The 23,612-nt window shown below is 40.8% G+C and overlaps 1 protein-coding gene across 1 annotated transcript in view; it reads left to right on the top strand.

Moving 5' to 3' along the window:
• The window catches only part of CYP39A1 (cytochrome P450 family 39 subfamily A member 1), an 85,685-nt gene that overhangs the window by 58,394 nt on the left and 3,679 nt on the right, over positions 1-23,612 (top strand). Inside the window, exons 11-15 of the mRNA XM_027127439.1 lie at positions 5,531-5,618; positions 8,271-10,145; positions 10,393-10,570; positions 20,524-20,644; positions 21,941-22,143. Of these exons, the coding sequence (XP_026983240.1) occupies positions 5,531-5,618; positions 8,271-8,342 (160 nt within the window). The 3' untranslated portion in view covers positions 8,343-10,145; positions 10,393-10,570; positions 20,524-20,644; positions 21,941-22,143. The remainder of the gene's footprint in view (positions 1-5,530; positions 5,619-8,270; positions 10,146-10,392; positions 10,571-20,523; positions 20,645-21,940; positions 22,144-23,612) is intronic.

Genomic DNA, 23,612 nt, shown 5'->3' with positions numbered 1-23,612 from the left:
AGAGATTTTCTTTTAAAAAGGGATTCAGTCTCAAAATCCAGACATCTAATACTAAAGTCCTTACTTACCGCTCACCCTAGCATTCCTCCTGTACTCTCGGTTTCTCTTCCATGTCTCACTGATCTCCTAGGCCTGGGCTTCTGGAGCCCCCTTTGCTCCTCCCTCTTCTCGGCCTGCCCCCAGGTGTCTACTCCCACCTCCTAAACCAGGTCGTCATGCCCCAGATGATGTCATCATTTTCTTACCCTTCCCCCAGCTGTATTATCTCTTCTTTCAATCCATCTCACTCACTACATACAGATGAATTTTCCTTAAATAATTAGCTCTAATTGTCACTTTCTTGTTAAGACTCTGGCACCACTGCCTGCCAGCCAAACTCATCAGCCTAGGACTCCAGACCCTCCAAAAATTTGACACAAATACATCTTTCTGCACATCTGGGAATGCCCACCGCAGAGGGTCTACCAGTTGTCCCCTGACTACCGTGCCCATCCCTCCCCTCACTCTCACTCTATACTGGGTCTGGAATGCCCCTACTCAACATGTCTACTTATTGAAGCCTGTCCTTCCATCCAGGTCTAGCTCAGGTGTCACCTCCACATAGAGTTGGTCAACTCTGGGTTACACTGCTTGCTCCAGACCCCACATCTCCAAAGCCCTTCTGTTTCCACATGTATCTTACATTGTTACCTTTCCCATCTCTCCATGTGCATTACTAGCAACGTGAGGGTAGAGGCCAGGTTTTGTAGGACTTGGTGTTCTGTGTAGCTTGAACATTTATTTACACATGGGGAAAACACACAAGTACTCAGCATTTAAGGAATTTTCAGCATGTTTATATTTTAATGAGCTTTATTTGTAGATGTGTAATGTTCTTGTAAGTGTAAAAAATACATATTATAAATAATACGCCTCATTATGTTCACTGTTTTGACATTAGAAGTATTAAGAAAACATTCCTAGCATGAACACAGCTCAGCTTGCTTCTGAGGCGCTTTTGTAAAGATACGGATTTATGAGCTCATTTTCTTTGGAGTAACGGAGCTTTTAATGTCACAGTTACGTATGTGTTAGTCCCTGATGTTTTAGACATCGAACAAAATTCAGTAACCTGGTAAAGGCTTGAAAGCACAATTTATTTTTTGCCATTGCAAAAATATTAACTTTATTTCGTGGATAATTTAGGTAATTCTGCTAGAATATCCAAATATTTGGATTTGGAGAAAATAAGAGTTTTAGCACATATTACTTTATTATCTGTATTATTAACTCATCTTATTTTTTTTAACCAGAATATCAAAATGTTTAGAAATGATAGTAAATGTAATATTAATAGTTATACTATTTCAATAACTAATACTAATTTAATAACTGAACTAACTTAACCCTCAAAAATAAAAGAAGAAAAATACTAAAGCCTCACCATGCACACAGTATTAGTTGGTCAAAAGCCTGAACTATAGTTTTACCTTAAAGGAAATTCAGTTTTATGATTTTTAAGAATATCACAGGGACTAAAGTTAGTTAAGGAAATGCTTACAGGTTCTAGTGGAAAACTATTTTAATGAACTGATAAACATTAGCTCTATTTCTAATCAAAACATGCGTAATGTTTCTAAAATAGTTCAACTTGTGCTCTTAAATAGCTTAGGAACTATTTCTTGTTTACATGACTTATTTGCGTGATAGAGGAAATATTCATTGAGGGCCTCTTATGTATAATAATGCTTAAAGAAGCTTCATTTTCACATATAAGTATAATTTTTCAGTACACTTTATTCACAAGGTCTGTTGTATTTTCAGGGTCAAAGTCCCAACACTGTCACACGACACACTCAAGCCCCTCGATGAGCCAGTTCCTCGTTTCTTCCTGCTCGGTCCACTCCATTTCTCATCACCTCACCTTCTACAGGGAGTAGACAGCTTGCAGGCCCCTAGGCATTCCGTGGCCCCTTCCAAGTCTGTGCCTTGGTTACCCTCTTGAGTGGAGGGACTTCTTCCCTGGAACAGCCCCACCTACCCTGCCAAATGGTCCATTGTCCTTATCGCCGCAGTGCCTCTCCTCCAGGGACTGGAGAGGAAGGATGCCAGCCACCTTTTCCCCAGGGGGCTGAGTTCAGAGAAGCACTCCCGTCATGGCAAGCTAAAGTTAGAGAAGGGCTGAAAACAGAGTTCTAAGAAAATAGGATTTGTTTGGATAAAGGAGAACCTTCATCCAAAAACTGTTTTGTAATTCACAAATGCAAAATTAGCAAGCACTTTTCTAGTGCTGCCAGGTAACCGCTGAGTATCGGGAAGTCACTGCTTATTCTACCAAGCACAAAATGTCAGTTTAGTGAGCTCATCTAATTTACTTCCAGGAAGGGTGCTAAGGACTGAGAAGGACTGGCTGTTTTATGCAAGCGGGAATGTTCATGTTTCATTTTACGTGTGGGTACTCGTTGCCGCCTTTCCCGTTAGATACGGAATTCGCGGTCTCCATGAAACGCTTTCTTCACAGGACTTTGGAGATAATCACTCTCTTTTCATCATCCTACCCCTTTGGCTACTTCTTCTCAGGCCCCTTTGCTCACCTTCCTCACATTTCTAACCTCCACATTTTGGGCTGCCCCAGGGCTCTCTCTTCAGATTACTTAGTTTTTTCTATTTAACTTGCTCCCTAAGTGACTTCATCCTATCCCTTGGCTTTCAATAATTGTCTGAATAGTGATGACTCTGTATTTATATCTCTTGTACCTCCAGCCCTGACTGAATCCCCACCCAAACACCAGGCTCATCCCCAGCCTCCACTCAACATCTCCACTGGATGTCTCCAAGGCACTTGTCTAGAGCCAGCAGCACTGAACAGGTCCAAAAGCGAGCTCCGCAAGTGCTCTTCCATCGGCCTTCCCCACTGCTATATCCTTGCGTTTCCTCAGGCCAAAAACTTGGAGTCGTCCTTGACTCTTTACGTTTTCCACATCTGTCATGCAAGCCATCAGCCATCCTACAAAGTATATACAGACGCTAACCATGACTATTCCGTCATCCTGGTCCAAGTCACCACTTTCCATTGCCTGGAAGATTATAATGGCTTCCTAATCAGTCTTCTAGCAGCACGTTATATTTTATTCTCAATGTAGCAGCCAAATAATCCTTTTTAAAACTTAAGTCAAATTTGTTTAAAACTGTCTAATGGCTTGTCTCACAGAACAAAATGAAGTCTTTAATGTGCCCATAAGGTTAAGGTGATAGTCAGTCATTCTGTAGAGAATCTGAAGAATAAACATTTGGATATATCTTAAGGAAATAGGACATGGTGTGCCCATCACGGGCTGCTTTGAAAAGCTCAAGTCCTAAGGACAACCATCATGGCCAGAAGTGGACATCCTAATTTGTTAGAAGTGTGACAGAAACTTAGTTGTGAGAGATTCTGAACCTGCAAATTAGCAAAATTGCTTTTTATTGGAATCGCTGCTAACTTTGATCTGAATCAGTAAAGATTGGGATGTTGTATTTCATGGACATTGACACTCAGTTGGAATGAATTATCTTTAGCATTTCTAAGTAGGCAGGATTAAATTTACATCACAAATATTCGTGAAGAATTGATCTGGTATCCAAGTAGGTCCTAACAACACCTGGAGTGGTCCAGATTTCATTTGAAATAAAATATAGCCAAGATGTTTCAAGAATACCAGCGGGAAGCAAATCTAATTATCTGATATGAATAGCAGATCATTCATGTTCATTCATTCACTCATGCAATCAACAAACATTGAGGATTCAATGATAAATAAGACATGGTTCCTGCTTTTGTGAAGATGGTAGTCTATAAGGGGAGACAGACATGAAAACAATTAACTGTAATAGAGTGGGCTTGTAGGATAAGGGTGTTAGTTGAGGGATGTTAAAAGTGCCACAGAAGCATAGAAAAGGATGGAAAGGTAAGGAAATTGAATCTGCTTTATGGAGACATCACCTTCCATCATCTATTCATCTATTCAGTCAACATTATTAGGCATCAGCAGAGCCCTCTGCACTGTGTTAAGGCCCAACAATATAACCCCAGGAGAGGGATGGCCAATAAGCAATCAGAGTTCAGTGCAGTAGATGCAAAGGCTGAAATGTGCACTGGGAGCCATGGAATGGAGAGGAGGGACACCTCAGCCCAGAAGCAAGAGACCAGGGAATGCCTCCAGTGGAAACTGAGCCTCAGGCAGGGGAAGGGCTTGCAACAGAGAACATCGCCATTCAGGTGGCAAGAGCACGGGTTTCAAGGAGGAGCTATGGGGGAGAAGAGTCTGGAGAAATAGGGAGGGAGCAGATCTTCAAGGGCTGGCGGTGTTCCCTGTGGCATTTGGAAGGAAATGAGAAGCATTGACAGGTGGTATGTGTGTGTATGTATGCGTGTGTGTAAAATGAGGAAACAGTGATAGATTTCTGTTTTAGAGAGTTTACTCTAGTGGGAGAGTGAAGGATAGAGTGGAGAGAAGTGACACTGGAAACAAAGCAACCAATCTGGAAACCCAGGTGATTCAGGAATCCAGGACATAAATAGATGACGAAGACCTACACTGGGGAGCAGTGGAGGGACTGGAGATAGGGGATAAGGAGAGGTACCGGGGAAACATTTGGAAGATAAAACACCTCGGTGCCTAACTGGACAGAAAGGGGAATGGAGCGGATTGGGTCTGTGATGATGAACAGTTTTCTGATGTTGGACCAATCGTACTTATTAGGGACCATTCCCCCTAAAATGGTTTGCCTTCCCTAAGGAGAGCTCAAAACAACCCACTGGCATGCCAGGAGATGTAGCAGAATTCCATTTACACTTTTCTCGGTTTTTAAATTTCTATGTATACGTGTCTACAAAGTCGACAATAATACGGTTGTATGCTATACAATCTATAAATAAATGGTTATCAATATATTGTAGAGTGTGCTCAAACATTTTATTATGATCAAAAAACTTGGGAACTGAGTGCAGGATTACAAAAGGAAAAAATTTGGTAGTTATGGGGAATTTTAGGTGCCTACAGAACATTTAGGCGGTAATTTCCAGTGGGCAATAAGGGTCTAGATCAGACAGGACTGTCCAATGGAGCTTTCTGTGATCATAGAAAAGTTCTAAATACGTACTGTTCAGTATGGTGGCCGGTAACCAGTTACGGCCATTGAGCACTTAAAATGTGGTGAGTGCAACTGAGGAACTGAAATGTTTTATTTTGATAAATTTAAATTTATTTAAATAACAGCCGCATGTAGCTACCGGTTACCGTATTAGAAAGGACGGATATAAAACTTAGGAGAGAGACCTGGGATCTCATTCATTAAGTGCTTCCACTGGCTAAGCATTTTACATACATTTTAAAGCAATGTGATCATCCCAACTACCCTTCTTTACTCTATCCTTTTAATAGTAAAAGTTTATATTGCAAAGAAGAGCACATTTGCTGTGAAATATGTGTAATTTATAGATATTCTTTATTGGTAGATATTTATGCATCTTTTACAACCAAGCACCAATTTTATTTTCTTTTTCTTTCAGGTGGCTGGCTCTGTTGGAGATTCAAATATTTATTATTTTAATATTGTATTATTATGACTGTAGTCTTCTAGACCCATTGCCAAGACAGGTAAGTGTTTTCAGAATTTTGAATAGCATGACTTTCAAATTTGATATGAACTCTAACTCTTTGGTTTTCATTACTGGGGATGAGCTGACTGATTTCCTCACTTAGACTCATCTTAACAGATGATCTCTGCAGACTGAGAAGATATTCCCTTAATTCCAGGTCAATTCTATGTGCCCCATTATCACAAGACCAGGACCTAATAGTAGCATTTCCACCACTTAGTGTTAGGAGCTCCTCAATGAATTTACCAATTTTAACCCTTTTCCCAGGGTAAAATAGACATGGCCTTGATGTTGGGCTTGTTTCCCTAGAAAGGCATGTCTCTGGGTCCAAAAGTGAACCGTGAGTTTTCGAGGCAAGTCAGAACCCTTAGTCCATTTGGAAAGCAATGGCACAAAGGAAATTAACCCACAGTAGAAACAGTGAACATAAATGAAAAGGCCATGACCTTTTCTGACCTCTGACCATTGGATATCTCAATCATTTAACTCCTCTGTGTTGCTGTGGTTCTGTTCTCTTAGACCAATGGCCCTCACACTGGTGTGAGCATCAGAATTACCTGGGATGGGGGGTTGTTAGAACATGGAATCCCGGGCCCTAGCCCTAGAGTTCTTGATGAGTATGTCTAGGGAGGGGCTTGAGAATTTCTATTTCTGACAAGTTCTGGGTACTGCTGATGCCTCACTTTGAGGACCACTGTCCTAGGAAACAAGGGAAAGTTCCATTTAATTCCAAACGTTTAGAAGTCCCTTTGAAAACTCTGGATAAAAAGGTGTTATTTAAACTGAGGGTGAAGTGGAGAAATTAAGTATTGCAACCTCAGGGCTATTCACATAGCATTCTGTGCTATGATTTACTCTTGATTATTAAGGGCTAATATATGGAGGGATAAACTCTTGGGTGACATTTCAGTAGAAATTCTGTAAGTGTATAAATGACACAGAAAATATTATATTACTCACAAATATGCACATTTCAGCACTTTGCCTTGATTTCTTTTACACTGCTATTTTGAGTACGAGCAACAGTGATAAAGAGCTCTCAAAATCTGATGATGAAAGGGAAATCAAAACACCCTTCACAAAGGTTTTCCTCTGAGTACAGTTTTGTTGGCAAAATGAAGATTGAGGCCAGGATTTACAGGCACCAAATACTAGTTTCTGATCCTCCGAGTTAGATGTCACAATTTTGCCCACGACTGACTCAGCATCGAACTATTTTCCCACCAGCAAGAAGACACAGGAATGCCTTTTCACATTAGAAGGATGTCATTTGTCAAAACCATGTGACACCGAACTCTGGAGATCATTTTGACCAGATCCTTAGGCAGGATTTTTCCCAGCACTTTCTTCCTAGCTAGGAATTCTATTAGTTGTATTTATTATACTTCTTTTAATTTTAGTTTTTTTTGAAGATATTCACCATGTATTTCTTCTTTAGGTCTTTCTTTTTTTAAATTTATTTATTTTTATATTTATTTTTGGCTGTGTTGGGTCTTCATTTCTGTGCGAGGGCTTTCTCTAGTTGCGGTGAGCGGGGGCCACTCTTCATCGCAGTGCGCGGGCCTCTCACTATCACGGCCTCTCTTGCTGCGGAGCACAGGCTCCAGACGCACAGGCTCAGTAGTTGTGGCTCACGGGCTTAGTTGCTCCGCGGCATGTGGGATCTTCCCGGACCAGGGCTCGAACCCGTGTCCCCTACATTAGCAGGCAGATTCTCAACCACTGCGCCACCAGGGAAGCCCCTATACTTTTTTTTAAAAACATACATCCTATTTCTGTTTGGACCCTACTAAGAATATTTTTCAAAGAAATGTTACTTCAGTTTGTAAAAAATACAAGTCTGAGAGAATTCTCATCTCAAAGGGCATTTCATTTCACAGTTTCTATTTTAGAAAGATCAATTAAAATTATTTAATTATTGGACTTACGTTACCAAGTTGTGAAGAAAGCAGGTGATCAAAAAACACAAGAAATGACCTTCCAGTTACCAAGCTCTTGTAGGAGGGGGATGAGTTGCCAGGACATGTTCCAGACACTCTGTTGTCAAGTGCAGGGAAATCACAGGACTTGGAAACCAGCTCCCCCAAAGGAATATACTTGCCAGAAGAGCAAAACCCCACACGCATTCACCCCTTGTTCATAACCAAGACATAACATAACGTATCAAGAACATCTGGAACCACAAAAGATCCTTATGGAAAATTGTGATCTTAGGTCCCCTGTAATAGTGGTTCGCACCACCAACACCATGTTATCTTATGAACATCTATAACATGTGGCATAGAGGTCTCACCCAGCGATTATACACGAAGTGTCACAGATTGGGGGCCAGGAATGTAGAAAGAGCTTTTATTAAAGGGTATCCTCTTTATCCGGATATAAAGTGAAAGGTGGGTGGCAGGCCCATAGCACTGGGATATGTGAAACTGTGAAGAGGCTGCTATTAGAATAAGGGAATTGCCTCCTTTGCTGTCCCTTGAACGGAAGGCTAAAATTGATGCTTGCCATGGAGAACTCATCAAGCAAAACCTTCCAGTCTTCCAAACCTAAACTCTGTACGTTTCAGGAACAATCACATTGAATAAACTTTAGGTCCAAACTGTTGGCTTATGTCCCTTAACTTCTATATTTTCTGCATTTCTGCTTTTAGAGTTCTCTCCATTTGGTGGGTGTCCAGCAGCCGGAAGGACAATGCCGAATTCAGTTTAAACAAAGAAAATGACGTCTGCTGGGCCTAAGGAGGGCCAAGGCCTTCTTGGAGGAGTGACTGCCCCCCATCCTCTAGCCTGGCAGCACCGAGACCTGAGTTTGACTGAAACGTATCACTTAATTTTGTTTAAGGATTTAGTTCAAGACAAGGTCCAGATGGGATGTGTGTTTGGTATCTCACGAGTAGACCAAGAATCTGACATCACTCTATATCTATTGATATAGAGATCCCAATACAGGGTTTATAGAAAATGTTTCCATGATCCAAAAAAGAGGCACTTATTAAGAAGTTGGAATTTGGTTTCATGCATTACTGTATCAAAACTTTAAATAGAAATAATGTCACTTGAATGAAAATTTTACTATATTAAATTTACTGTGAAGACGACATACTTAAACTTCTATTTTGCAAAAGGCTAAAAGTCTTAGACTCTAAAAAGTATTAAATAATGATTTCTGGAAATTTTCTATTTTTCTTAATATGATTCTTAACTCTAGCAATTGAAATTCTTAAACCGCTATTAATATAACTCTTTATTCAACATGTCTAACACTAAAAGTATGAATAATATGATAGCTTTCTAACACCTGTGAGGTCAGGGATCATGTCTGACACTCATTTCTACACTCAGCTATGCCTAGGACAGCACCTTCTCTATAGGACATACCCAATATATGTTATGTTGATTGGTGTACTGATTTGTATTTTAGTTAAGATAAAAGGACTCCTTTGACTCAAGGTGTTTGTAATTGTAGTTTGAGATAATATTTTTCCTAATTTATAGAAACTCAAATTAAATGATGTGTCAAGGCAAATAACAACTTTTCAATCTATTACTTAAGACTTTTGCCTGAAACACTTACTATGAAATCCAGAAAAGAAATCCTATCATGTTCAGGGAAAATATATGATACTAATAACAGCATGATCGATGATGTCATGATTTGTCCTCTAACAGTCAATGAAATGCCGCCTGCCTCCTTGATTTCACAATAAGTAAGTTTTGGAGTGCATGTTGTCCTCTGGATTATTTGCTCCCCTGTGCGAGAATTATCTGGTGGGGTGGATAACGATTGCTTAGTCATCTATTTCCTACCAACGAGCAGATGACTCCCTAGGAGAAAATTAAGTACTTTGGAATGCATTAACTCTCCGGGACTAATACAGTGATTTTGAAGCTTAGCTGGCAGTTTACAGCGTAGCTTAGCAGGCGCGGAGGTCTGGAGACTGAAGGGGCTAAAGAAAGCAGCTTAGAATCCACAGGAGATCTGAGAAAGGCAGACAACTACCTGGCCGGTTCTTCTAAATATGGCAGGTGTGTTCCCAGGGAAGGCTTGTTCTCCCCCAAGCAGCTGAGGCCCACAGCCATACACTGTATTTGCGAATAATAAACACTTGAGCTGAATTTGCAGACCCTCGGGTCAGTGTTTATTTCCTTATTATTGCTTGGTAAGGATGAACCTTAGCTGACAAGTTCATGCACTTTAAAAAAACAGTGCAGATGGAGGAGGTCTACTGACCTTTGAAATGATACATGGTGAGATGAATATACTTGGAGGTCCCTATTTCTTTTTATTTCCCTAGCCTGGGTTTCTATATTATGTATATTAATATAATGTATATTCATATATATATATATATATATGTAAAAATACATACATTGGTATACATTTATATGTGTTAACTTGAGTTTTCCAGAAAGCAGAGTCTGAGACAGACTTGTGTGCAGTGCAGATAATTGATTTGAGACGTGCTCCCAGGCGGCAGAAATAAGGGATCGGAAAGAATACACCATACTTGAGTTACGTTATCAAGGTAGATGTCCTAGCGCCTATTTCAGAGGACAAGCAATGAGGGGTGGGGGGACCACGTTCAAGCGTGGGCACGTGACGGGTGGCTGGAGCGCTGGTTAGGTGACGAGCATGGAATTCTCAGTGTAGTTTTGATCATGTCTTAATACAAATGTGAGTTCACCTATATGCAGAACATCCTTGTGCAGGTAGCCGTCATGGCATGTGTAATAATTAATAGTAACCCTCTTTCTTCTCTTGTCCCCCAACAGGCAGGGGCACAAATTATAACTTCATTTTTACCTGGCAGCCTGAAACAAGGAAGAGTTCACGTATTTACTGACAGAATTGCAGAACTAAATGGTGGTGCCCTTGGAAACTTGTAATTAAAGCAGGAAATGTGGAAGGAGGGGCCATTAAAACTTAAATTAGGAAGTCACCTGCTGAAACGTAAGTGTAAGCATTTAGTTAGAGTTTCGTACTCATGAAAAGGCACGTCCTTTCAAGATTTTAATGTGGAAAAAAAAGGAAGTGTCTTAGTCTATTCAGGCTACTGTAACAAAATACCATAGACTGGGTGGCTTATAAACCACCGAAATTTATTCCTCACAGTTCTGAAGGTGGGGAAGACCAAGGTCAAGGTGCCAGTATGGTTGAGTCCTACTAAGACCCTCTTCCTGGTATAGTCAGTCATTTCTCTATGTCCTCACGCGGTGGAAGGGGTGAGGGGTCTCTTATAAGAATAACCATCCCGTTCATGAGGGCTCCACCCTCGTGACCTAATCGACTCCAAAAGGCCCCACCTCCTAAACCATCAACTTTGGGAGGATTCAACATGTGAACTTGGGGAAGGCACAAACATTCAGACCATAGCAGGAAGTAATCCTCCACAGTTGCTTAACTTTCCAAGTAGAGTAGTAGAGGTCTAGCTACATATTTTGCTCTGAAGGAGGGCCCTGGACAGCACTTGGAAATGCAGATGAATCCTGCTCTTGGGGGCCCCGCATCTCTTGATGAAGCAGCCAGGAGCCTGGGATTGTCTCTGAGAGCATCCACACAGGAGTGGACCATGACACCTGGCTTTCATCAGCATAGCATCTTTTGTTTTCAAAACGTTTTTAGAATAAATGTCCCCATATTTCTCCATTAATGTTGGGTTTGGGTAATTAAAATGAACTTATTAGAGTTTTGTTGTTAGTTTTTAAATCTTATTTTTTGGTATTTTAATTAATGGCTATGGGTGGTTACTGATAAGGGTACAACTTCTATAAACTATTTATTTTCCTGATAAGATGCCTATTACATTTCTAGAAACCAATAATGTGAGCTTCTATCACTTGAGCAATTACTGTGAGTCAGGCACTTTGCTAAGCCCATTTCACTCACCCACTTTTATTCTCACAATAATCCAGTGTGTCAGGGTGGTTTCTATTATTATCATCCCTGTTTTACAAATGACAGAAATCGAGCTTGGAGAGACTGGGTGACATACTTCAGGTCACCCAGCTAGGAAGTGGCAGAGGCAGGATTTGAACCCAGGGAGCCTGGCCCCAAAGCATGTCCTCATAACACTAAATAGTGCTACATCCTTCTTAAAGAGAAAATTGTTACCCACAAGAGACAGCACCATTGACTTTGTTGTCATCATAATCTACACTCTGGGTTCTCTCTTAAGTCTTAGGGAAAAAGTGTCTAATTCGTTGTATAACCTACATTACAAATGGAAAAGGACTCCTGTTGTATGCCAGTTTCCTTCCTCCTCAGCTTCCTTCTCTGGAAGCCCCCAAATACCGCCCCCTCCTTGTGAGAATTATGCAGTAGACCAGCCTAGGATGAGACCTAGCAGATGTGAGAGGGGGCCATTCACTCTTTGAAGAAAAATATCTGATCAAAATGCATCTTTTTAGTGAGGGCAGATAAATGTAAATGTTGAACAAATGTTATAAATTCTAACGCTATATTCTAGCATGCACTGTCTATTCACAGCAATGAGCTTTTTTTTTTTTTTTTTTTTTTTTTGAGCAGTGTTTTACCTTGTTCCTTCACAAAAATAGCCCTGGTCATTAGAGACCCAGTAGGCCATAGAGTAAGGAATATATATGGATTTTTCTCTTCTGGCAGAGACAGGAACTAGATGAAATCTGAACAGTCTTAGTTCAAGCTTTGTCTTCAGGTGACTTGGAATTTGCAGAAGAAATAACCTTTGGGGAAGGTTATTAACTCATGTAAGAGACGTTGAACAATTATTTTGAAAAGCACTTAAGGGAAGGGGAGTGATGTTTACTTCAGATGCCTGTAGACTCCCCTTTGATTTTTATTGCTGTCATTGCTGGAGGGGAACATGTTAGAATCATAATACAGAAGGAGAGAGATCAGCCTAACATCCTGGCTTTGCTGCTTAAGAAGCTGAAATCCAAGTGGGAGAAATGTCATGTTATGTGCACTTGTTCGATGTTCCACGACTAGCGAAGACAACCCTCTGGGTGAGGTGGTTTAAATGAATGATTCTTTGAAGACAGAAAAAATGGAACAAATGAGTAAATTCCCAACTTCTTTTGGCAGCAAAACTTTTCTTCCTACAACACATTAGTTTATAGATCTCCAGGACAAAAGCAGATTAAAGCTGATAGATCCAATTCAGCATTTAGTTGAGTATACTTCATTGTTTGCAGAATGCATTACACACCTCCGCAGAGCCCTAGGGGTCAAAGAAGCACATATTGAAAAACACTGAACTAGATAAACCTTGAATGTTAGGTGCTTCCCCAAATTTCGCAGTGTCTTGACAGTTTCACGGGGTCATGTGACCAATTTGGGCCAATGGGATATAAGTAGAATGATGAGTGGCGATTCCAAGCTGAAGAAGGACATCAGGATATATATTGTCTTTACTTCCCTCGTCCCCTGATGTTGCGATGGAGGAGACATGCAGCAACAAGAAGGCAGAGCCTCCATCAGCCTGAGACCCTGAGTGTCAGTGAGGAGGAGAGAGCCCTTCCCATTGTCTGCACTGGCTGTACAGCGTGAGCAAGAGACATGGATGTTTGCTAGCACAGCATAAATTAGCCTATCCGAACAGCCTCAGAAATGGAATTCTCTAGTTCCTGTTCTTCTTTTTTTTGCCTTTAGTCTTCTTTAATCTCATATCTTTCAGAGGAATACACAGTTCCAGCGTGCTGCATTCCAGCTCAAGGGTGGCAGTGGATTATACTAAACTGACTTCACGGATATGCTATGCAGTAACATTTTTTATGGTCGTAACACTGCAGTCAAAATTATATTTTGGCTGCTGTCCTTTATTTTCTGAGCCATCAATTGGCTTATTAAATAGAAAAGGGTTCCCACACAAAATAATTTCTAAGTGAGTCACATAGGTTATTAACTCGTGTAAGAGACGTTAAACAATAACAGCCAGTTTATGTTGATCACCTACTGTGTATGAGGTAATTATAGGGAATAGAGCGTAGAGGTTCAGTATAGAAAATTTGATATCCAATAACTTGCATTCAAAATCCAACTCCACTATTTTCTGATTGTGAGGCTTTTTGCAAGTTACTCCTCTCCTTAAGCCTCGGGACTACACTGAAGCAAATAAGGCCCACTCTTTAAGGTTGCTATGGCTTGAATTCGTACTCCAGTACAAAGTCGAGCCATGCTAAGTACAGACCAAGTAACATAATATTATTGATTGGGTGACTTTAACCAACTCTATCATCAAGACCGAAATTTTCTTTCTGTTTTATAAAAAAAGTCTTATTAGATCACTAATAATTTCTTATACAAAAGTATAAGAACAGGAAAAATATTTAGTTCTATTAGAATATGTTGCTCGATTGAATGGTAATCAGGACTATTATTTTAAATTGCTCTCTCCCTTCATTTAATCACCTCAATATGAAATGTTTGTCTAAAAGCAACCAGGGATTTATTCTTTCCCCTTCAATCTGTTAACCAGCCATTGTGTATTTAATTAATTTGATTCATGGATTGCATTAAATATTTTCCATCACATCTAATGTAATATTCCTTATCTGTTCATTAACACATGAGTCTAACCATAGCAGAACTAACTAGTTTAACAGAGATTATTTTCTTCCACTTTTAAAAGTAAAGAAAACAGCAATTCAAAACTGGAACAAATCCAGTTGATGTCCAAAGCTCTCTGAAGTAGGGGATAGGTAGGAAACTATTGTATAAAAGAAAGAATAATTGTTGTGCTGTGGGAAGATACAAGTTCAAATTCTAGCTTTGTCCTTCAGTTTCGTATAATAATGAGCAAATCAGTTCAGATCTTTGAGCTTCAGTTTCTTCACAAGTTAAACATCATACTATACTCTTAATTCAGAAGACGATGTGTGGGACAGCTGGATTTTCACATGCAAAAGAATAAAGATGGACCCCTATCTCACACCATAGACAAAAATAAGCTCAAAATGGAGCAAAGAACTAACTGTAAGATCTAGAAAATTCCTAGAAAACATAGGTATAAATCTTCATTACCCTGGAGTAGGCAACGTTTTCTGAGATATGACACTAGAGGCACATACAACAGGATAAACTGGACATCATCAAAATTAAAAACATCTTTGCCTCAAAGGACACCATCAAGAAAGTGAAAAGTGTGCTATGTGTGCTGTGCTATGGTGTGAATATGTGTGTCCATCCCCCCCACCCAAATTCATAGGTTAAAAACCTAATGCCCAAGGTGATGATATTAGGAGGTGGGGCTTTGGGGAGGTAATTAGCTTCACGAGGGCAGAGCCCTTGTGAATGAGATTAGTGCCCTTTATCAAGTGCCTCTTATAAAAGAGGCTCCAGAGAGCTCCCTCACCCCCTTCCGCCATGTGAGGACACAGGGAGAAGTCAGCCATGCGCCATCCAGAGGACAGCCGTACTGGCACCCTGATCCCAGACTTCCAGCCTCCAGAACTGTGAGAGATAAATTTCTGTTGTTTATAAACCACTCAACTTATAGTATTTTGTTCTAGCGACCAAATGGACTAATACAAGATTAGAGAAAATTCTGCAAATCGTACATCTGAATGGGGACTTGTACCTAGAATACATAAGAACTATTCCAACTCAATAATAAAAAGATGACCCATTTTAAAAGTGAGCAAATTATCTGAATAGACAGTTCTCTGATGAAGACATAAAAATAGCCAATAATTACATAAAAAGATACTCAACATAACTGTCAGAGGAATGTAAATCAAAATAAAAATGAGATACTACTTCACACCCACCTGGATGGTTATCATCAGAATGACAAGTGTTAGGATATGGAGAAATTAGAATCCTCATAATGCTGGCAGGAACGTAAAAGGTGCAGTTGCTTTGGGAAACGGTCTGGCAGTTCCTCGAGTGGTTAAGCACAGAGTTACCACATGATCCAGAAAGTCCAGTCTCAGGTATATACCGAAGAGAATTGAAAACAGATGTTCAAACCAAAATTTTACACAGATGTTTACAGCAGCACTATTCATAAGAGCCAAAACGTAGAAACCACCCAGATGTCCATCAACAGACGAATGGATAGATAAAATGTAGTGTTTCCATACAGTGGAATATTATTCGGCAATAAAAAGAAATGAAGTACTGATAAATGCTACAACATGGATGAACCTTGAAAAATTTACACTAAGTGAGATGCCAGACACAAAGGACTACATATTGTATGATACCATTTATACGAAATTTCCAGAAAAGGCAAATCCACAAAGAAAGAGAGTAGAGTGGTGTTTGCCTAGGGCTCTGGGGTATGGGATGATTGAGCAAGTGATAGCTATAGGGCATAGGGTTTCTTTGGGGGAGTGATGAAAATGTTTTAAATGGACTGTGGGATAGTTGCACAGCTCTGTGAACATACTAAAAGCCATGACACTTTACATGGGTGGCTCTGTGTTATGCCAATTATAGCTCAGTAAAGACTATTTTTAAAAGGCTATTACGGGGAATTCCTTGGTGGTCCAGTGGTTAGGACTCCACGTATTCACTGCTGAGTGCCTGGGTTCAATCCCTGGTCAGGGAACTAAGATTCCGCAAGATGTGTGTGGTACAGCCAAAAAAAGGAAAAAGGCTGTTGTGAAAAATAATCAGTGTGATAAGCTGAACTCTTAGAACTCAAGGCGCAACATGCAACTTTTTAAATACTCTGTAAAGCATCACAATTCTTGATTCTGAGGCCCTGTTCTTTTGGGCCAGCTGTAAATTCTCTACGAATAATTAATTCGGAGGCCCTCTATCCTCCCAAGCTTCAGAGTAGAATTAGGGATGATATCTGGTGCTTAGAAAAATGGGCAAGTGCTCCTCGTCAGCAATGTTGTTGTCCACTGAAATCCCATAACTTCCTGCATTTTCTGTGCCTCGCTCAGCATGGCTAGGACTTTGGAGCCTGTGTTTCCTTCTGCCTGGACTCCCTGGGTCTCAGATCTCCATCAGACTCCGGTCTCCAGGGCTCGGCCATCTCACCCCTCACCAGCCTAGGGACCAAGCTTCACTGTGGTGTCCCCGAAACTCAATTCTACTTGTTCTTAAAGAATTGGCCTTGATGGCTCATAAAACTCACAACCTAGCTAAATTTTAAGGACAGAAATGGCTTAAACTTTAAAAATTTCCAGGAAGTGATGAGAAAGTTACATTCCATTTTTCTGGTACAGCAAAGAAAAGAACAAAGAGAATAGTTAAATTGCTAGATTAGAGCATTCTGGAGGTTTATATATACCTTGATATAATGATACCATGAGTTACAGATCATAATAAGTTAATGCTAATAATAATAAAAATAAACATACATTAATTGAGTCTTTGTGTTTGGCATGGTGTAAGCACTTTCCATGCTTTACCTTTCTTCTGTCAAGAAGAACAAATAAGAACGACACTCAGTAAGGAAATATTGATTTGGGGCCTCAGTTCCAAGAAATGTGACAAACTAATTCATAAAATAAGCATCCTGAAATTGTTTACAATACTTTATTGAGGACATTGGCTAAGACACCAGGGATGCTTGCTGTATAGTTGCTTACACTGGTGAAAATAGGAAAGAGCATTTTGCTTTTCAGTTCATTTACCCATCAAAAGAAATGGAAGCAGAGTTTTCACATAAGAAAAAGAGCTTGCAAGGCAATGTTTTTCTTTGCAGCCCTCGACAGAGATCATCCACTGTCTCGTGGAGAGAGCCCAGGATAAAGAAGGGAGGGCCTTCCTGGACTGGACAGTGGGGCTTAGAAGCAAAAGCTCTAAAACTGAGTCCCAGTTGCACAGCTGAGTCATGCCTTCTGGGCCTTTTGTTCTCCTCTGCAGCATGAGAAGGCTGGCCTAGACTAGGGAAGCCACAAGACCCTCCACATGCCTCATGTCCTCTGATTGCTCTGCACACACGGCTGTGCAATAAACATTGCATTAGTAGGTGCCTATTGAAGGCAGACTCTGTGGAGTAAATAAGCCCCAGCTATAGGCCTTTCTGAATCTTTTGTCATAAAGGGGATGAAGGGCAAAGTAGCTTGGAGCAGTGGGAAGAATCCTGACTCTAGGCTCAAACCTCTCCATCCCAGTTCTGGCTCATGCGTTTATGAGCTCTCTTACTCCTTGACCTCTCTTGGCCACAGTTTCCTAGCCTATAAAACAGGGATAATGATAATAGCTGCCTTACCCTAGTGTTTAGGACGATTCACTTTGTGAACTCCGTTGCCTATCAAGTATCATACAGTTACGAGATTCAACCATGATAAAGACATGTCTGGATCAACTTCCCCGCCCCTGTGCTTCAATTTTCACTGTAGCTCTCAGCACTGTTAGACCTAGGAAATGTCTAGCTGTCATTCCGGGGAAACTCAATTGTGCTTTTCTCCAGTAGCTGTAAGCACCGCCCTCTGCTTTTCCTGTCACAGTTGTCCTGACCCTTCCTTGCAGTTTCAGGCAAACAAGGCTCATACCTGAGCCCCACGTACTTCATATTCTCCTCGGCCAGCTTGCTGTGAACACTTCAGTTCTTTTCTAACTTAAATTTTCAAGGTTTCTATCTCCCCTTCTTTCTCTTGTGGAAGAGGCCACAGTGAATCCTGGAACCTTCTTCTCCACGAAAATGCTCTTTGTGGGGAGATAAAGACCAAAACCCAACATACAAGACAAAAAACCTTGTCTAGCCTCTGAGTTGCATTTTCAGCATTCTTTTCCCATGTAGTGTTAATTTGTCATCGGTCCAAAAGGAGAAACAAGTCCAAAATAAAAAAGTAAGGCATTATCCTCCATAGGTCAGGGTCTGAAACATAAATGGAGTACACTTCATAAAAATGTTTCTAGATGAGCCCCCAAACCACAATCCAATTTGAAAGACTCTACATGTTGAGATTTTGCTGAGCTTTTCCTATATCATAATATGTCATGCAAGATGACTTCATGGAAAGCCAGAAACTACTTTTGAGGATATTCATCCATTCATTCATTTATCGGTTCACTCATTTATTCATCACTAAAAATGAACCAAGAGAGTGCCAGGCACTGGGCAAAAAAAAAAAGAGGGAGAGCCACACCCTGCCCTCAAGAATGTCCTTATTAGGAGTTAGACTGTCTCCCTCCCAAGAGCCCTTCTAATATGATGTATCTATTACAATCCTATGACATAGGTACTAACAGTATCTTCATTTTTCGAAAGAGGAAACTGAGGCACAGAAGGGTTGAGTAATTTCCTAAGTCACACAGGGAGGAGGCAGAGAGCCAGGGTTCGGCCCAGGCATTTTGGATCCAGGACCTGTGCTACTAACTGTCTTAGCTTCCTCTTCCATAGTCAACTGTCAGTGCTTTCCCTCAAAGGAGTGAGTCACACAGAGTTTTCAGATATTATGTTGAAGGCTTTCAAATCCCCCCACCTCTATCTAAGCATCAAGTAGACAGTCATCTCTTCCAGTACTTTATAAGCCCAAACATATCTGAGACCTTTTAAATCTCATGCAGCAGTGTTGTGTACTAAGAGGATGATTTCGTGCCCTTTTTAGTTCTTACTTGAAAAATCTGTTTTCCCTAAATCTTTTCACACTTCCTATCACTGCCATCATTGGGAGGAATAACATAATCAGAGGAAGGAGAATTAAACAGTAATAAAAAGCATTCACATTGTCTAGCTTGCTAGCCCTGTTATCAAGATGCTTCTGTGATTTCACGCTGAAAATATCTACCGAACTCCATCAACATTCCATGGACCCACAGGATCAATCTCCCGACTCAATGTGTGATAGACGGCAAGTGTCGTAAATGCTGCAAAATCTGGTTACATTTCCAACAAAACAGCTACCAGTCAGCAATGACTAGCATTTATAAGGCTTGAGAGTGTAGCTGGGGGGTGGGGGGGAAGCACATTCAACCTTATTCTCCCAGGCAACTAGTTTCTATTAAATATTTTTCCTATCAGTATATTTCACCTGTCTTTTCAACAGTCATCCATTGCCATAATTGAGAAGATTTTTATCTAAGAAGAAAAGAATGGATCAATATTAGGCAAGCTAATGAAATAAAACATCACTTTGATAGACCAAATATGAGGAAAAAATGAACCATCTCAATGGATTTTGAAAAGGCATTCAATACTATTATTTCCATTATTGATTTAAATAAATTATTTTAAATTAAGAAAAGAATGTAAAATAACTCATTGATAATTTTTATACTGATTACATGCTGAAATGATAATATTTTGGGTACCTTGGGTTAAATAAAATATATTTTTAAAATTAAAAAAAAACAGTCATCCATTACCCCCACCAACACACACACACACACACACACACACACACACACACACACACAGAGATACAACACATCTTACTGGGACTTTCTGAAATATAGGGCATGCACCCTTATTATGAGATTAAATGAATACATTTAAAAGCAGAAAATGATAGAAAATAATAGACCCTCACTAACCTTAGTGGATGCTGAAATAACTGCTGCTATCAAAATCCAAGAGTGGCTGAAGAGTCGTGTCACCCCTCAGTGGTGGGCGTCAAATCCACGTCTTCTAGAACGCAAAGGCAGTTCTATCATCTGAAGCTGCCCTCAGCCTTTTTTAATGTTGTGATCCACATCTTCTTTCATGCTGGAAAGGCAAAAGTAGGAACTGCAGAGCCCTTGCTTTGTGTCTTTTCCCTTCATACAAGTGCCTCTTTCTGTTATCTCTGGTTTTCCTTTGCTGAGCCATTTCCAATCTCCACTGACACCTTCAGAAACTTTTCCCAACTGTGTTCCTTTCCTCTTGGGAACAGAGCAGCATTGCATTTCCCAGCCTTCCTTGCAGTTGGGCGTGGCCATGTGACTAAGTCCTGGCCAATGAAATGTGGACAAAATTGATACATCACTTCTAGGCCTATTAAAAACCATCTGTGCACCACTTTGTTCTCTTCCTCCATCAGGGTGTCAGTGAATGGCTCTGAGTCCCTCAGGGATGGTGGAGCCATGGATGGAAGATGTCTGGGTTGCTGAATGACTGTGCAGAGAAGCGTGACCTCCTCCCAGCCCAACGCGCATTGAAATGTAAAGATAGTACATAATATTACTCAGCCATAAAAAGAAACGAAATTGAATTATTTGTAGTGAGGTGGATGGACCTAGAGTCTGTCATACAGAGTGAAGTAAGTCAGAAAGAGAAAAGCAAATACCGTATGCTAACACGTATATATGGAATCTAAGACAAAAAAAAAAAAGGTCATGAAGAACCTAGGGGTAAGATGGGAATAAAGACACAGATCTACTAGAGCATGGACTTGAGGACATGGGGAGGGGGAAGGGTAAGCTGTGACAGAGTGGCATGGACATATATACACTACCAAACGTAAAATAGATAGCTAGTGGGAAGCAGCCGCATAGCACAGGGAGATCAGCTCGGTGCTTTGTGACCACCTAGAGGGGTGGGATAGGGAGGGTGGGAGGGAGGGAGATGCAAGAGGGAAGAGCTATGGGAACATAGGTATATGTATAACTGATTCACTTTGTTATAAAGCAGAAACTAACACACCATTGTAAAGCAATTATACTCCAATAAAGATGTGAAAAAAAAAAGACAGTACATAATAAAGTTTTACAGTGTTAAACCACTAAAATTTTGGGATTGTTAGTTCTGCCAAATAACCAACACTTTATGTTTACATAAGAATTGTGTAACATAATTGAAATGCTGTGCTGTCCTTGGAATCAGATTTAAATAAGCTTCAACATCACTTGAAAATTATTTCTGTTACCATGCTATGAAGAAAACTAAACTAAGTTTTCTTAGTTTGGAGTGCAAATACCATAAAATGAAATGAAACAAAATGAATTTAAAGCAGATTAAAATTTAATTTGATTTGATTTTCTGTATTTCATCCATCAACCAATGAGATGGCGAGATATCTCTATATACTTTTCAAATGTTTATGTTCTTCTTACATGGGTCTTCCAGAACTTGTTTATATGGGTCCCAATGATCTTGTTTTTGTAATTCTGAGCTCCTACTTCAGAAAGTAGTTTTATATTTAATTCAGTATTTTTGATTGTTGCTAAGCATCCACTTAGTCCAAATTAATAATAACACAAGCACTGGCTTCAGAAGCTGAAAACAGGATGGGTTGGAGTGCGGGCACTAGAATTACTACCCTCTGATGTGGAAAAACCAGAGGCTTTGCCTGTGAACCCCCAGAACAATCTTTTTTCTATTTTTTTTCTTCTTTACTAGGAGATTCTGGTCTAGTCAAGAAGAGAGTGCAAGTGCAAAGTTGTGATTGTTAAGTGGCCAGAGGTTCATTAACTCCTCTCCAATTCTTATTCTAAAAAAAAAAAAAAGCTCATTTGCAGAAGGGAAACACCTGGGAGGCAATGAAGGCTGATAGAATCGGGACTGGGCTGACCACGGGCATGGAAGGAAAAGAAATGACTGCGTGTACTCATTCCAGTCAGTGGAACCTGCAAGCAAAGCCAAAGATCAGTTACTGCGGGAGAGACACTTGTAGGCACACGAGCCCAAAGACAGCTACCAAACCAAAAGACTGAGCAATGAAGTAAGTTCAAGGTTAACAAAGGTATGTATGATCATGGCACAAGTTTAGGGAAAATCTCAGGCTGGGTGTGTTGAGTCCACCCAAGTCCCAAGTCTGAAACCTTCCCTTACCAGTTAGCTCCATCCTGCGAGCTTGAAGGGGCCCCTGGGGCTCAAGAGTGCTGTGAGCATAGACATGCTGGTGGTAGAGAACAGGACAGGGGATTCTCCACACAAGGCAAGTCAAACTTGGCTGAAAAAAAGCCACGGAGCTCAAATGAGATCTCACCTGCTAACTGATAAACAGTGATCGTGCTGACTGCCGCTAAGGAACGTGTTCGTCCTATGCCAGCCGTAAGGACAGCTAGTGCGGCCCCTGAGCATAGGAGATGTACAGCAAGGGCACCAGGCTGGCTCCTCTTTGGTCCCTGGCTGAGGCTAATGCAAGGTGTTGATGGAGAAGAGGCTGGGCGTCTTCAAATGCTCATCTCTCTCCTCTTTCAGCCCCCTTGAGATCATGCTGCCACCATTTCCCCTTTCCCCTCTGACCTCTCTTTTATTTCCCCTTCCTCTTTTCTTCCCACTGCCAGAGAACCTTTTTCTAACTGGGGGTTGGGGTGACCAGAGCCTTTCTATTTCTCAAGTTTTATTTTTCTCCCATTTTATTGATCAGAGCAAATCACAGACCCCAGCTGAATATCAGTGTGGTGAGCACTGCAGTCCCCTCTTAGGGAATGGCCATTATCCTGCCACGAGCTCCTTCTAACTAATCTGCTGTAGCCAGGATTGGACCTGTAGCCTAGTGAGAGGACCAACTCCACACTGGCGTGTCAAAGAGCCAGAGGGAGGGGATTTTGGTTTGAAGCTTGAGAGAAATACTAAAGCCAGACACAAATCTCAGGAAGATTTTGGCTTCAGTGAGGAAAGTGTAAACCTTGGCAGAATACTAAGATTAGTAAGGCGTAATTGATAAAATGTAGTTAATGAATGAGTTTTGTGTTTGGTCAAGTTAACTTAAAAGATAAAGCGTTACTGGTCTGTAATACACGATAGGAACTTTGAACCTTGGTTTTATGGGGTTTGGTGGGAATGACAGGAGAATCTAATAACAAAATTGTTGGGGAAAGTTATATTTAGTGAATAAGGGGACCCCAAAGTTACTCAGAGTTTGGCAAATGTTATCTGAATGTCAGTGGAAGAGTTTCCGTCTGTATTTGAATCTTCTTCCTTTTGTTTTGTTGTTTGTGGTTTTGCTGTTGCGGTTCCTGTTGTTGTTGTTTCTTCCTTCCTTCCTCCCTCCCTCCTTTCTTCCTTTCTACCCCTCATCCTCCTCCATCTTCTAACTCCCTCCTCCCCTCCTCCCCTCCTCTCCCCTCCTCTCCCCCTCCTCCCCCTCCTCCCCCTCCTCCCCTCCTCCCCTCCTCTCCCCCTCCTCCCCTCCTCTCCCCCTCCTCCCCTCCTCTCCCCCTCCTCCCCTCCTCTCCCCCTCCT

The sequence above is a fragment of the Aethalodelphis obliquidens genome, unplaced genomic scaffold (assembly GCF_003676395.1).
Source record: "Aethalodelphis obliquidens isolate GAN/ISIS:26980383/991018 unplaced genomic scaffold, ASM367639v1 scaffold31, whole genome shotgun sequence".
Lineage (NCBI taxonomy): Eukaryota > Metazoa > Chordata > Mammalia > Artiodactyla > Delphinidae > Aethalodelphis > Aethalodelphis obliquidens.
This window is presented reverse-complemented; position numbering and strand designations above follow the sequence as displayed.